Below are 15,577 nucleotides of genomic sequence, written 5' to 3' on the forward strand. Positions count from 1 at the left end.
ATAGTAAAAATATTATTTTAGTAGTTTCTTTTATTTTTGAATATTTCATTACCTGGATTTGATGTTCCATTATTTCATTTTTCATAATATCACAAAATGCCTAACATCATTACGATATTTTCATGAGATTACCCGATATTCAGAATATCGAATGACATCGGGGATATGTTATATAATATCTTGTGCAATAGACTCCATTTTACTTTAATTTTTGTCTCAAAATCTTGCAGACGGGAAACATATTCTCACGTATTAATCTTCATATAATATATATGAACGTATCTGGTGTATGGAGTGAACATATCTCGTGTGTTGATGTTCATATTCCGCATTTGAACCTGTTGAAAATCATAGTGCCAAAATTCGGAAAGAAAATGCATTTTCCAGTTGAGATCACTAAATTATGTATAAATGTGTCCTTTTTCAAGGACAAAAAAGAAGAGAAAATGTCTCATAGAATGCAAAAAACGCCATACATAATATACCATCTACCTTATGAAAAATATGAACTTTCAACGTCATTTTTTTTAAATGATAAATTTTGAACTTTCGCCAATATGATTCTCAACAGGTGATATGCATTGATTAAATTAGAATGAGATACCATCATTATCGATATGATGAATGAAATAAACGTTTCTATGAATCATCTCTATTTAAGAACTGCTTATCTTCGTATAATCTCTATTTAAAATTGCGCTATGATTATTGCTTTCATGCAGATAATTTATACACATGGAAATTTTCAACGCCAACGTTTTGTTAATTGTAAAAAGAGAGAAATTTTAGATTTCTTTTTTTTATTTTCTTAGTTTATATTAGAATGGATGTTTGATTATTCCAGTTGTTTTTGCAAATTTCTTAGGAGTAGAAAACAGTTAAGGTTTCTGATATCAAAGAGTTACAAAAATTGATAATAATTATAAAATATTGTATTTTAGTAAATGATTAACACTTATCTGCTTTTTTTGATAAATTATCTGCTTTTATTGATAAATTGATGGATAATTAACAAAAGCTGCACTTCTTGAACGAAAATTTTTCTGTCAATAAATACTGACCATCAAGTTCTTTAACATATTAATTCAGAAATTGAGCTATCTTGTAGTTCATGCTATTCAAATTGTTATCATTAAGAGCGATTTCTGCCTAATCTGAGGAATTTGTAAGATTCAATTAAATAGAAATCATTAAAATTTGATGATAGTTAAAAGTAGTTTTACGTGTAAAAGCAGTAGGGATATTTATAAGCATTGATGGCTAGGTTTATATAAAATAATGTCAAACGATATTGAAAAATTAATCTTGATATTGATAATCTTGTGTTGAAAAGTTATTTTATTTGGCATCATAACGATCATAACGTTTTTTTTGAGACAAAGAAATATTTAAAAATTGTGCTTTTACTAGAGAAGACTAAAACAAAGCTTTATAAATGGATCGGTAATATAAATTTCATATTGAATTAGTTTAAAAATAATAATACAAATTCTATATTCAGATGATTTTAAAATTGCAATACCTATTACATACTGAAGTATTATAAAAATAGTAATAAAATCTTAAATTGAATTGGTTTAAAAATGGTATTACAAATTCCATATTGAATTTGTAATACTATTTTAATACAAATAATACAAAAATAATATTACAAATTTATAAAAGAATAATAATAATACAAATTCCATATTGAGTTGGCTTTAAAATCGCAATATCAATTCCATATTGAAATAGTATAAAAATAGTAATAAAATCCAAAATTGAATTGCTTTAAAAATAGTTTTGCAAATTGTACATTGAATTAGTATAAAAATAATAATAAAAATTCTACATTCAGTTTCCTTTAAAATAGTAATACCAATTCTATATTTATGTAGTATAAAAATAAAATCCTAAATTGAATTGGTTTAAAAAGGTATTACAAATTCCATATTGAATTAGTTTAAAAATAATAATACATTGAATTAGTATGAAAAAATTGACTCAAATTTTATATTTTCATCTCTACATTTATAATAGTACAAATTATCTATTTAGTTAACATAAAAATATTAGTACAAATTCTATATTGAATCAGCTCTTCTTTGATAATACAATTCTATATTGGATAAGATTGTATAAGATTATGAAAAGTGATACAAATTTCATGGTGAATAGTTTAAAAATAGAAATGCAAATTTAGAATTAAATCAGCTTAATTTATTTCATTGACATTTATCATATTTCTCCTCATTACTTGAATAAAGAAATCATTATAATCTTGTATATTAAATTTTACAATTGTACTTTCAAATAATAAATTATACAACCAAATTACATGAGTGTGCATGCCATATAAAATGAATATGATTATGAACTAAACGGAAAAATTCATATCGGGCTTTTTACGTTTTATCAGATACCATTTTAACTTCTCTCCAGACTTTTATATAAATCTTAAAATCATTGCAGTTTCTGCAAATTATTTATAAATTCGACAATTGTTCAAAGGCTAAGTAAATATTAAACCGAGAATTTTAGGTTTACAAATTACTTCAGAATTTCAATAAGATAAAGATAATGTTTATTATTATTAAAGATTATATCATCATTATAAAATTTCAAAGTTTATATCTTTATTAAAAAATAAATTCTTTTCGATCAGAAATTCAACTGCACTTGAAATTAGTTGAGAAGTTCCAAAGACTCCTGTACGTTGCTAGAATAATGATGGGAAGAAAATAAGAATATTTTCCATAAGCTTTTGTAGTGCTACGAATTACTTCTGAACCACTACAAAAAAGTAGCATTTGTTAATTTCATTAAGACAGAAAAAAAATGAAATGGGTTCTTTTTGATTCTTTGGTGATTAAAAAAAAATTTCCAATTTCGAGTCTATATTCCAGAAAATCATAGAATGAAGATGGAGTAGAATTAATTGGCCTGTTTTTTTCTTCGCTTGGTTTGATCGCATCAGCTATTATATTTTAAACATAATGATTTTTGTATCATACAATTTAAAGAAAGAACGTTTGTTTGTTTGTCTGTCCTTCAGTCTGACTTTCTTCAGCTTATTAGTAGTGTTACTAATTTCTTCTTTTTATCTTTTTTTGAATGAATATTTCTCCCACATGAAATTCACAATATCCTAGTCAAAAGACATTTCCTTGTTAAAAAAATGGTGCAATTACTTAAGAATATGATTCTAAAAAAATGGAAGATGCTGCAATCGCAAGCCAACTAAATGGCCAAATTTGTGACTAGTGACCGTCAAAATTAGATGGTCGGACAAAATGAAAAAATTCCGACTTCCGCAGCTGACTGTTTTGACGTTTCAGCTCCATTTTCTTTCCTTGAAAGAACACTCAATGAGCTTTCAGGCTAACGAAGAGTTTGAAAGGAAAGTTAGGGCTTTTCTGATATTCATGGCATAAATGTTCTGTGAACTAAAAATCGAAAATCTGATCCGCCGATATGATAAATCTCGGAATCTTCACGACGAAAAGTAACCATGTTTGTACATAACTTTTGATAATAAATTTATTATTTCCTCTTTTTTTTATAATCTTTCGGTGGATGGAAAAAATCCATTTTCGCAAATATCAAATGAACACGGAAAATATTATACTCTTTTATAAGGTACCTACTTAAGTCTCTTATACTCCTTTAAATTTCAGAATCACTAAAGCTACAGTCAATAAAGGGGTGCCTTGTTATAGTAAAATGGCTACGCTCTTCTCAATGCCATCACTCATAACGCCTCTTGGTGCAATATTCTATACTTAGCCTTCCTATCTCAAAAAAGGTACAAGGTGAAGAAAAATGTCAGTTACGTAAAGTGTAGAACGCTATCGATTTATTATAAAAAGACACCTTGTGCACATTAATGCGCTGAATAAATGAATGAACAAATAAACAAATAAATGTGCTCTTAAAATGCACATTTATTTGCTCATATTTCCTGAAATTGTAATGTTCGAATGTATAGGTCAAAGAAGAAAAAGTTATTCTGGAAAATTTATCTCTATCTGCTTTTATTTTGGAAATAACTCAAGCCCCAAGTACATACGACTTTTCTGCCGACATTGCTGTACTATTGATGTCATATTATTGTTGTGTGTGCTAATATATCAAGTTATAAGTCAGCACACGCTACGCAATATGTAATTTAAACAATGATCCAAAATCTATATAGTAGATCACGGAGAACAGTTGGAACAACGAAAATAAAAATATATTTTGAAAACAGTTTTTCTTTTTTTAATATGTTTCGCGAACAAACGTATGTACATTTTGAGTGCTTCGATCATAGTATTAATATACACCAGATGGATTTTTGTTTTAGCTGCAAAACGCTCTATAACTTAGTAATTTTGATCTTCCCTATCTTGTGCCATTTTTGAGATAGAAATGCTAACTTCTTTCACCAGTAGATGACGCTGTAAGCGGTCTCCTGACAGTGCGTACCTAGAAACCACTTTCATGATTATGTGTCGGCTAAAAGTTTAAAAGTAAAGGATTTAATTGGGGATATTTAATTTGCTTTAATATGTTCTTGTGCGGCTCTCCAGAGTCTCAAAGAGTTTTCACCTTAATCTGAATTAACAACATATGACTATAAACATTTTGGATTCTTAAAAAAACATTTGGTTGAAAAAAATTCTATTCTCTTATGAAGCAGTCATAAGGACATTGATCAGTTGTTTGATACAGAGACTGAAGAATCCTTTAAAAACTGGAAAAAAGACCATGGATGATGATAATTTATTTGTTTTTAGTGATAATTTTTTATAAGTTTATGATGATAATTTATTTGTTTTTAGTGATAATTTTTTATAAGTTTATGATGATAATTTATTTGTTTTTAGTGATAATTTTTTATAAGTTTATGATGATAATTTAAGTGAGAAAATCATGATTTTCAAAGGAAAATATAATAAATTCACATGTTATGACAAAACATATTCGTATTTGATAATATGATCATGCTTTGTCACTACCAATTAAGCAATGTGACTAAACTGTTTTAGAAATTTAATAAAATTGATTGTTCAAAGCATCAAATCATGTTCAGTACTCATTGGTTGTCTGTATAAACAGAACTTCTCTCTTCTACCAAAATATACAAAATGTTGAAATTGAATGAAAAGTTTGAATTTCTTTGTTATCCAGTTTTAATGTTAGACCTGTAAGTAAAACGATTCTCTGATATTTTTCATATTTTAGAAACAGAGACATTCTTATTTAATTGTAAGGGATTTTACAGAATTGCGATAGAGATTTTTTTTTAATTTTTAATTTTGCAGCTTTATTAAGATATTAGGTGGAGAAATAAATAAATAAATTGAATCCATGTCTAATGCTTTTTACGAATATTGTATGGAAATATTAAACACTTTTAAAACCAAAAATATACAACATAGTCATATCAATCAGATAAATAGTAAGGAATTAGTGAAGAATACATAATGGATTCTTTTAATTATTTTTAATTTTTACAAATTTATATATATACGTAATGATATTTTCAACTCTTAATTTAAACCAAATTAATTTCCGAAGCTTATCTTAATTTATCCGTAGTAATTTCATTCTCTTATTTCTTGATCCAATTCCATTTTCTGTTTAATTAATTTCTTTGTAAAAATAATGCGCCATCAGTAATACGCATCAAATGAAAGTGATGCCTTCGGTGCCCTTGAAAAGGTGTCAAAGGTCATCACGTGTATTGAATTGGCGCATGGCCGGAAATCCCATTTTATATAAGAATAGTGATCCTTTGTCTCTCCCCTTCTTTGCTTTTTCCTTATTTCTGCTTTTGTGCTGCGCTGTGTCTTCTTGTAAATAATTATGCTTTCCTGGATGGTGGTAGAGAGAGAATAAAACGAAATTAAAAATACAACGTCTCGTCTATGTCGTCAAACCTGCATTTTGTCAACCGAAATAATGTAACACACACACACACACACACACACACACACACACACACACACACACACACACACACACACACACACACACACACACACACACACACACACACACACACACACACACACACACACACACACACACACACACACACACACATATATATCAATTTGTGGAAATTCATTATATATAATCGGATTTTCTTAATCTATTTTGAATTTTATTTACATGATAAAAGTGGGAACCCCATTTTTTTTACTTCCTAGTATACGAAGTATAGAAAAATTATTGTAATCGTAAAAACAAAAACAGAACAAAAAAACAAACAAAAAAAAACCTTGAGATTTTGACGAATTTTTACATTTTTAATACACATTTTTGGCATTGTGTCTTTCTATAAATCAGTCAGTCTGTTTGTGAACACGGTGACTCTAAACTTTGAGCTAGATAGATAAGTTTCGTCATATGGACTGATGACCATATTTGTAGATTTCTGTCAACTTCTTTAGCGTAATGCATTCATAGGAAGTTTGCGGCTCTGTCTCTCCGAATTTAAGTAAGCTCGATAACTTTACAAAGCAAAGTTAAAATTTGGCATACATATTTAGTATTTATAATATAGATTCTTGCCAAATTTTGAACTAAATTTATCAAATGGTTGACCGTCTGTCGGTCTGTACTTTCTCGCATATATGTAAATGCAATAATTCATAAATGCATTGACTTAAATCAATGAAATTCAGTGTCTTCTGACTAGAACTCTAGTTCCCTATCAAACTTTGATGTCAATCGGTTGCCAAAAAATAAAATTCCAAAATACATATATTTGCGAGAAATCCAATAAAAATATTATATTCACGATCAAAGATTTATATTCCCTAACTATTATTCACCAATGCCAAATATTAGATTCACGCCAAAGATCTATATTTCTTTACTATTATTCACCAATGCCAAATATTAAATTCACGTCAAAGATCTATATTCCTTTACTATTATCCACCAATGCCAAATATTAGATTCACGTCATAGATCTATATTCCTTTGCTATTATTCACCAATGCCAAATATTAGATTCACGCCATAGATCTATATTCCTTTACTATTATTCACCAATGCCAAATATTAGATTCACGCCATAGATCTATATTCCTTTACTATTATTCACCAATGCCAAATATTAGATTCACGCCATAGATCTATATTCCTTTACTATTATTCAGCAATGCCAAATATTAGATTCACGTCAAAGATCTATATTCCTTTACTATTATACACCAATGTCAAATATTAGATTCAAGCCATAGATCTATATTCCTTTACTATTATTCACCAATGCCAAATAAGGCGTTCACAACCTTGACCAGGGTCCACCACTTTGTGCATTGGTGGGGGAGGGGATTTATTGAGGAGCGTTGAAGGAAGTTTCGGGGTGACCAATTTCCGCTGGTTTCTTACAGAAAACGGAGAGAAAAATAACCTCGTTGGAATTTTAATTGCTTTTAGGATTTAAAAGATATAACTTTTATATTAAGTTATTTTCAAGTAACATGATCATTTGGATGCTCTGAAGGAAGTATTGAAACTTTACTTTTTTTGCTTGTGTAACATGGACTACATACACTGCCAAGGGATGCATTCATACAGAATAAAAGGAAATTTCTATTATTATCTTACCATTTGGATACGAAAACGCTTCTTAAAAAGAAAAAAAAATTAAAAAAAAAACTGAAAATTTTCTGGTTCCAATGTTTAAAATTTATTTTTAGTATCTCGTACACTAACTCTACACAAAGAGAAAATATTGCTTTATTTATATGTTATTTACATATTATATATTATTATTTATATTTAGAATTATTTCCTTTATTTATATATATAAATAAAGGAAAGTTAGAAACGGTTCGTGGTTTCAATGTACTAATCTGCACAAAAAGAAAAAAATACAAATGTAAAAAAACTTGACTTCAAGATTTTCACAAATTTTCAAAGTGAGAATGACCTGCATGGTTTTTTATTTATTTAAGTTTAACAACTCGGAAAGCAGCAAACGATATAAATACAATTTGTAGATCCTTTAGAAATTTTGGAGGAAATATGCCAACGGGAAGTGTATATATTTCTCCATTCATGCTCATAGGAACACAATAACGAAAATGCGCAGCCAGCGTCCTGGGATAGGGGTAGCGCATCTTCCCCGTGTTCTGGGCGTCCCGGGCTCGAATCCCGGTTCGGACGTGGTTGTTCATCTGTGTTCTGTCTGTGACGTGTGCGAATGTGCCACCCGGTAAAAAGGGGTTGTGCAAGCGAATGTGCGAGTTTCATCTTCATATGAGCTAGAAATCAGACTTCTGCCCTCGTGTGCTCAGGGGTCTTTACCCTCAGAAGCTACTGCACCCCCTTTCAATGGTAACGTGGATCCGACATCGTCATCAACGAAAAAGCGCAACAAGTTGGATGGATGAAGTCTAGCATACGGTTTTATCATCGTAGTTGAAAAATAAATCAAATATTTATGTGAAAAATTGCCAAAAATCAGCGAAAAATTGTATAGCTATTAAATTGATATGATCGAAAAGACAATGTTTTGAATTTTGGAAAGGCGTAAAATTTATTTTCGTACTATGATACTTTCGAAAGTTGTCACGGAAAAAAAAATCTGAAATTCAGTCTAATTTTTAATTAATTAAAATTTTTAAAAATCGTCCCGAGGTGCACATTTCCCCCATCCAAGTTATGAATGTGCTATATTTGGTAACTAGTCTCAAACGGTCCAACAAGAACACACAATCTTCATCTTTATTATTAGTAGAGATAAATAATAGCTAATCTTGATTGAAATTATTGACAATGAGGGCTTTCTTTTTTCTGAATAAATTATAAAATGAAATTCAATAACGAATTTCATAAAAGGTTTCAATCTCAAAATTACGTGCGAAAAATATCTTTTTTTATCGCGTATCGATAATAAACAGAAGAATTGTTAACAACAAAAATATGCAGATATGCTGCTCTAACCTTCTTTTTTTAAAAAATGATAAACCGGCTATCTGTGTTATCGAAGAATTCTTTTGTATTATTTTGAGATATAAAGTTTCAAAGATTTTGTTACTTTCTACATCCCGGCACTGTCAGACAAAGAGTTTACAGGCAAACATGGGTGCTATAATAGCTACGCCTATTGCCATTATTGGTTCGTTACTTTCGTCGGGACCTTCAGGTGAGACGTTGCTTTACCGAGTGCTTGACATGAATAATTATTTCAGTATTATTTATATTATTTTTTGTTGAAATAATTTTTTCGTATTTTTTTAACAAAGCATTAAAATATTGTTACAATTATTTTTATTTTGACAATTCTTATTATTAATTTAATTTAATTTAAATTTATTTACAATTCTTTTTTTATTTCATTTCTTTTTATTACTAATAACATTATTGGTAATTTGAAAAACCTTGCAGACCTTATCACGCCTGAAAAACTAATGTTGCTTTTGATGTTTAGGGATATTTAATCTATACTTATAATAAAGCTCAATGTGTGTGTGTTGGCGCTCTACAGGCCAGGTCATTTGACATACAGCTACCAAATTTGGTACATGTATACCTTAGAGGTCGGGAATGTGCACCTGGGGTCTCTTTTTTTGAAATTTTAATTATTAATTAAAAACTAACTTTTCCGCCAAAAAATTCTTCCATTTTCCCCACCGTCAACTTTTCCGCCAAAAAAATCTTCCATTTTCCCCACAGCCAAATGAGTAAGACTTCAGGTTTTTTTTCTCCCAACAGTAATGAGACTAGGGTTAACATTTTTCGGCGGATTATTTCAAACGATTCTGTTTATTTTCTTAATGTTTTATGCATTTAAAATTAAACATTGTTAATTAATCCATGTTTCAGATTCATTCTGAAGTACTTTTGAATTAAAATAACACAGAATAAAGGAAATTAAAAATGTATAATCTGCATAGCGTTACCCCAACTGGCGTAGAAAAATTCACGCATTTACCTTACCGTAACTGGTGAACAAAATTCACCCATGCGCATTGTGTTCTGATTGTTGCCATGACAACCATTATCAACGGATGATTAAAATTATTTTTAGGTTAGTTGCATGCTTTTGTAAGTAAATTGTATTTATGTTAGTTATATATTTTTTTGTATATGCTTATAGTTTTAAGTACATCGTTTTTTAAGTAGTTTTTTTAACCTGTTTTCAAGGATTTAAATTGTTTTTAGGTTAGTTGCATGCTTTTGTAATTAAATTGTATTTATGTTAGTTATATATTTTTTTGTACATGCTTATAGTTTTAAGTACATCATTTTTTAAGTAGTTTTTTTAAACCTGTTTTCGACCGATTATTTTAAACGATTCATTTTATTTTCTTAGTGTTTGATGCATTTAAAATGAAACATTGTTAATGAATCGATCTGTTCATGATGAATCTGAGAAAATTTTGTTGACAAATTCTTGAGATATTACATAAACTAAGAAAGATATTCTTTAGCGCGAATAAAGTTTAAACGCTCAGTGACTCTATTATCAGTAATCATATTATTAAAAAAATGCTTTGTTTCAGTAAAAAATATTATTATATTAATTGCAGATTAATCATTTACACTTTAATTTAAAGCATAAATTCTACGAGGGGTAACAGAAAATTAGAGAGATACATATCACGTTATGACTGAAGGCCTTTATAATATTATGAGTGAATTATATGACAATCAAAATTTGAAGTTTTAAAATATTTTGCTGAAGAATCTATTAAAGTTGGAATTGCGTAAAATATTTAATGGTACGACCGGAGTTTAACTCCCTGCTTGCGCAATTTTTAAAAATCGCCAACAACGGCCTTGCGAAATGTTCAAAAGCAAAGGAGCAGATGTTCAATAATAGTGTATAATAAAGATTGCCAGCTTTGACGCGTTATCGCAACTTGGCGAAGAAGGGGGTTAAACTCCGGTTCAACCTATTTAATTATTAAAATTTAAACGAACATTAAGATTGGCGAACCTCCTGATCGCCAAAGGCGGCTAGTAGAAAATAATAATAGTTAAACAAGTAATATGAAAGCTATATCAATAATAAAGACAAAATAGGAATATATAAATAACTGCAAATACAATTGGGTAAATAAATTGCTAAATATAATAAAAATTATATATATATATATATATATATATATATATATATATATATATATATATATATATATATATATATATATATATATATATATATTAATAATAAATATCAAAGAGATCTACAGTAAAGATCGTTTGACTTAGAGCTTAGAGCTATTAAATTTCGTACATATATATTGGAAGATGGAGATGTGCACCTAAGACAAATATTTTTTATATTCTAATTAGAATTTTATTAAATTAAATATTAAGTGGGAATTTTGCGTTTTCCAGCGGTAATTCCCGAAATTATTTTTGTACAAAAATTATTTCCTCACCCCTTCAAAATCTAAAAAATCCTCTTTATAATGATATCCATTTATTAGTTGAGCAAATTTAATCTTAATTTTTACTGTTTAAAAAAAGTATTTTTTTCGCCCAATTTTCAACAAAAAATTACATTATTTCCTTGAAATTCTAATCATTTTCATTATTTCATCAAATATTTAATAGGTTGATTTTATTCCTTTGTAAAAAGCTATAGGAGAAGATTTCTGTTTAATCTTTGTATAATTTAAAAAATGAACTTAGAAAAAGTGAAGTTACAGTTACAGTTAGAAGGGAGATGAACCGTATAACTGAATTTTTAATAGCTCTATTACTTCATGGGGCCGGATGCTATTAAAAAAGTTCATATACATAATGAAAATAACATATAAAAGACATTAAAATTACATGGTTTAAATATAATTTGACAATCCAAAATGACAATATATATATATATATATATATATATATATATATATATATATATATATATATATATATATATATTATTACAATAAATACAATATACATATATATATTACAATAAATATTTATTTTATTTTATTAACGTCTTCCTATATGTAAATACATATTTACATTATATGATAATATAAATATTTATATTTAATATAAATATTAAAATACATTTATATTAAAATGACAGTTTAATATAATTGGCGGAATCATGCTCATGAAGTTATGTCTAAGAGATTTAATCGAAAGGAAATACAACGAATATAAATGGCATATCAGCTAGTCGTCAAAAGTGTCTAGTGATATAATAAATGAAGCAAATAAATGTAATATTGATAAAATAAATTTAATTGGATAAAACTAAAAGAAGAAAAATAAAAAAATGAAAGTAGAATTTGTCGATGAATAAGGAAAAATATTGAAATGTAGAAAATCAGAAGAAAAAAAATGTAGAAAATCAGAAGAAAAAAATGTAGAAAATCAGAAGAAATGTAGAATCAGTTGAAACTGAAAATAATAAAAATGCACCGTTAAAACCTTTTTTTTAAAAAGTTAATAAAATTTAAAGATTATAATTACTACAATGTAGGGATATGAAATTGTTGCTTTTTACAACAATTAATATGATATTTGATAATATTCATAAAATATTACCAAATGGTGCTAGTATCGTACAGTACATTTAAATTTTTGTACAGAATGCACTATTAGCTATTTGAAATAAAGTACACTTAAGTGTGATTTTTAATTTTAACAATATGCATGAAATTAATGCTTACTTGCTGAAAATAATAATTTTTTTTAAGAATCTAAGGCGACTTTAAAGGATAAAATTTCAAAATGAAGCTCATAATTCTTTTGAACAATTAGATATTTTTACAGTTTATTAAAATTACAATTTAGATATTTTTCAGACATAAAACCCTTCGAGTTTTGTATGTGTTGTTTTTGAAAAAATCACTTTTACGATATGTTTCGCAGTCAAAAGTATAAAAAACTGTTGATTTTTTTTTTGAAAAATCACTTTGAAGATATGTTTTGCAGTCAAAAATATAATATGTTGTCAAAAATATTTTTGAAAAATCACTTTAAGAATACGTTTCACTCTCAAGTTTCGGAGAAAGTGGGGCAAACAAGCTTATCAATTTTTAAGTAGAATCTAACTTGAGAAACTAAAGGGTTTCGAGCTATAGCGATACTCAATAGATAAGAAGTTTCACGGTTTTCAACATAAATCAAAGTCCAAACTGAACTCGAGGAATACACGCTGCCTACAGAACATCATTACATTTGTGCTCTTACATGTTAATGGTATTTTTTATGAACAGTAAATTAATGTGAAATTTTAATAGAATTAAATTATTTGATAGACGAAAAAGAATTTTTGATTAACAATTCCATAGAACCATTTTATAGAATTTTCTTGAATTCCAAAAAAAGCCTTTTTAATGTTTATCAATTTGACATTTAACTCATTTGAAGAGTACAGTATGGAATACAAATTTTGATAAGATAAAATGTGTTCAAGGTTAATTCATTCATTAAAAACTTTTTCATATGATTAAAATCTAAGAGAGAAAAGTAGGTCAAAATACAATTTGATAAAGAGCAGTTAAGATTTAGAGATATAAATAGTGAAAAACAATTGAAAATATCACGTTACTATCTGCTTACGTCATAATAAATTTATTATGATCGCATGAAGGATTTTAAATTTTCTATACAGATTTTTAAAAAATAAATATCTCTGAGCATGCTAGTGCTAGATCGCTTAACCTAAAGTTACTAAATTTGGTACAAATATACCTAGGGCACTTTAAAAGAACTTTTTCTGAAATTTTTATAAATTAAGACTTAAGAAAAAAGATTTTGGTTTTTTTTCCCGCTAATAATTCTCAAAAACATAATTGCAAAAAAAAAAAAAAAAAAAAAATGCATAATTTAAAAATATATCTCTTGAATGATATCACTTTAATTCCTGTGCAATTTTGCAATTTCTGCTTAACATTTTTTTTCTGTTTCTTTGCATAATTTTTAACAATAAATTTTATTGTTTTCTGAAATTAAAACCATTCATATTGTTTCGTCAAATATTTTATTCGCATGACTTTATTCCAAATGATTCCAAAATGATTTTATTCCAAAGCAAGTAAAGGAAGAAATTCTGAAATATCTCTATAATTTACATGAGGAATAATAAAGAAAATTACTAAAGTCGGATGAGTTGGCAATCGCATCTTTAATAGATGTAATAAAAGATGACGATGGAATCATTCTAATGCAAAGGGATTTATCTATGATAAATTATTTTCAATGATTTATGTGTTCAATGAACAGAATGGATTTAAGGCTATTAAAGTTGCAAGGTTTTAATTGCGCTTGTTACAATCTGAAGCCTAAAATATTTTGTTGAATGAATCGTGAATAATGTTAAGGACCATCGGGTTCGTCTGTAGTGAGTGTATGATATGAAAACACAATCAGCAGGCCTCAATAGAAAACAACGGAAACGACGCTTATTGAACACAAAGACACTCACACACAGACGACGAATACAAAGACGACAAATATACACAACCTAGACGGACACAGTAGCACATCACAGACGACAGTAGCCAAGAAGTAGTAATCGACCACAGCACACAAAGCGGCTAGACAGAATTCAGCAGAAGAGGGGATCCTCGGAGCTTCGTTCTGCGGTCTCTCCAAACGGTTGTACTTCTCCACTGTCTCCTCGCTTTAGCTGTAACCAATTGCCGACTCACGACTATACGACTGGCTATTCCACACAGGACTCGATGCTGCTTCCACAATAGACAACATGACTCGACACACTTCAGCAATAGCTTGAGCTCCACACAACGCTGGCACTCCGCCGTTGCTTCGCTATCCTCTCGAAGACTCGTTACTTGTCTACGACTCCGATTACTCTTCCGAATTGTTTCATTGTAGCTTAAGACTACCGTCTTTTTATAGTTCCCGAGTGGCGGGCCCAGAACCTTCTGGGCCAATTAGGTTTTTCTTAGTTTCTATTGGATGGATCGTTAAAATTCTCGAAGTTTCCAGCATTATCCATTTTGTCACCAAAGTCGCCACTAAGTCGTTAAATGGTCGACAAGCTTTGGGGTTACTGGCTCGGCACTCGAGCAGCATCCAACACAGGGGATTGTAAATCGGTCTTTCCGGTGATAGAACTAACTGTGCTGGGAAGCAACATCACTGGTTTGTAACAATATCAAGTTATTCACAAGAAAAATAAATTAAATCAAACACTTTAAATATTACCGGTGATTCGGCTGGTCACCAAAGACGGATAGTTTAAAGTAAAGAATTTTTTTTTAAATGCTTGCGAATGTTTTTGTTTTTATTTTTATTCTCTAATTTCTTCAAAATGTATGATTAATCCTAAATTGCATAACCGTAAATTATTTATCTAATAGCTTATAAATATAAATAACTTATGTATCTACGAGATACGAAAGCCTTTTTCGTTTACATTTTAATATTTATTTCACATTTTATACTTTCTTATGTATTCGTGAATTAATAAAAGTCAGTTATAATATATTTCTTTATACATTTATTTTTATTTGTTTCGGCGTTTAAAATTAAAGTTAGTTATCCACCTCAAAATAGAAGTAGTTAACTGAAAAGGAAAAAGCAATGCCATTTCTTCTTAAATTAAAAAACAATAATTTAATCTTAACTTTCATGGTATCCTTCATAGAAATTTAGCCTT

General features: G+C 28.5%; 1 protein-coding gene across 1 annotated transcript in view; it reads left to right on the top strand.

Annotated features, from left to right (window-relative positions):
- The first annotated feature begins 9,037 nt into the window (after positions 1-9,037).
- The window catches only part of LOC129969647 (uncharacterized phosphotransferase YvkC-like), a 55,012-nt gene continuing 48,472 nt past the window's right edge, over positions 9,038-15,577 (top strand). The window contains exon 1 of the mRNA XM_056084299.1: positions 9,038-9,130. Coding sequence (XP_055940274.1) covers positions 9,067-9,130 — 64 coding nt within the window. The 5' untranslated portion in view covers positions 9,038-9,066. The remainder of the gene's footprint in view (positions 9,131-15,577) is intronic.

The sequence above is a fragment of the Argiope bruennichi genome, chromosome 5 (genome assembly GCF_947563725.1).
Source record: "Argiope bruennichi chromosome 5, qqArgBrue1.1, whole genome shotgun sequence".
NCBI classification, from domain to species: domain Eukaryota; kingdom Metazoa; phylum Arthropoda; class Arachnida; order Araneae; family Araneidae; genus Argiope; species Argiope bruennichi.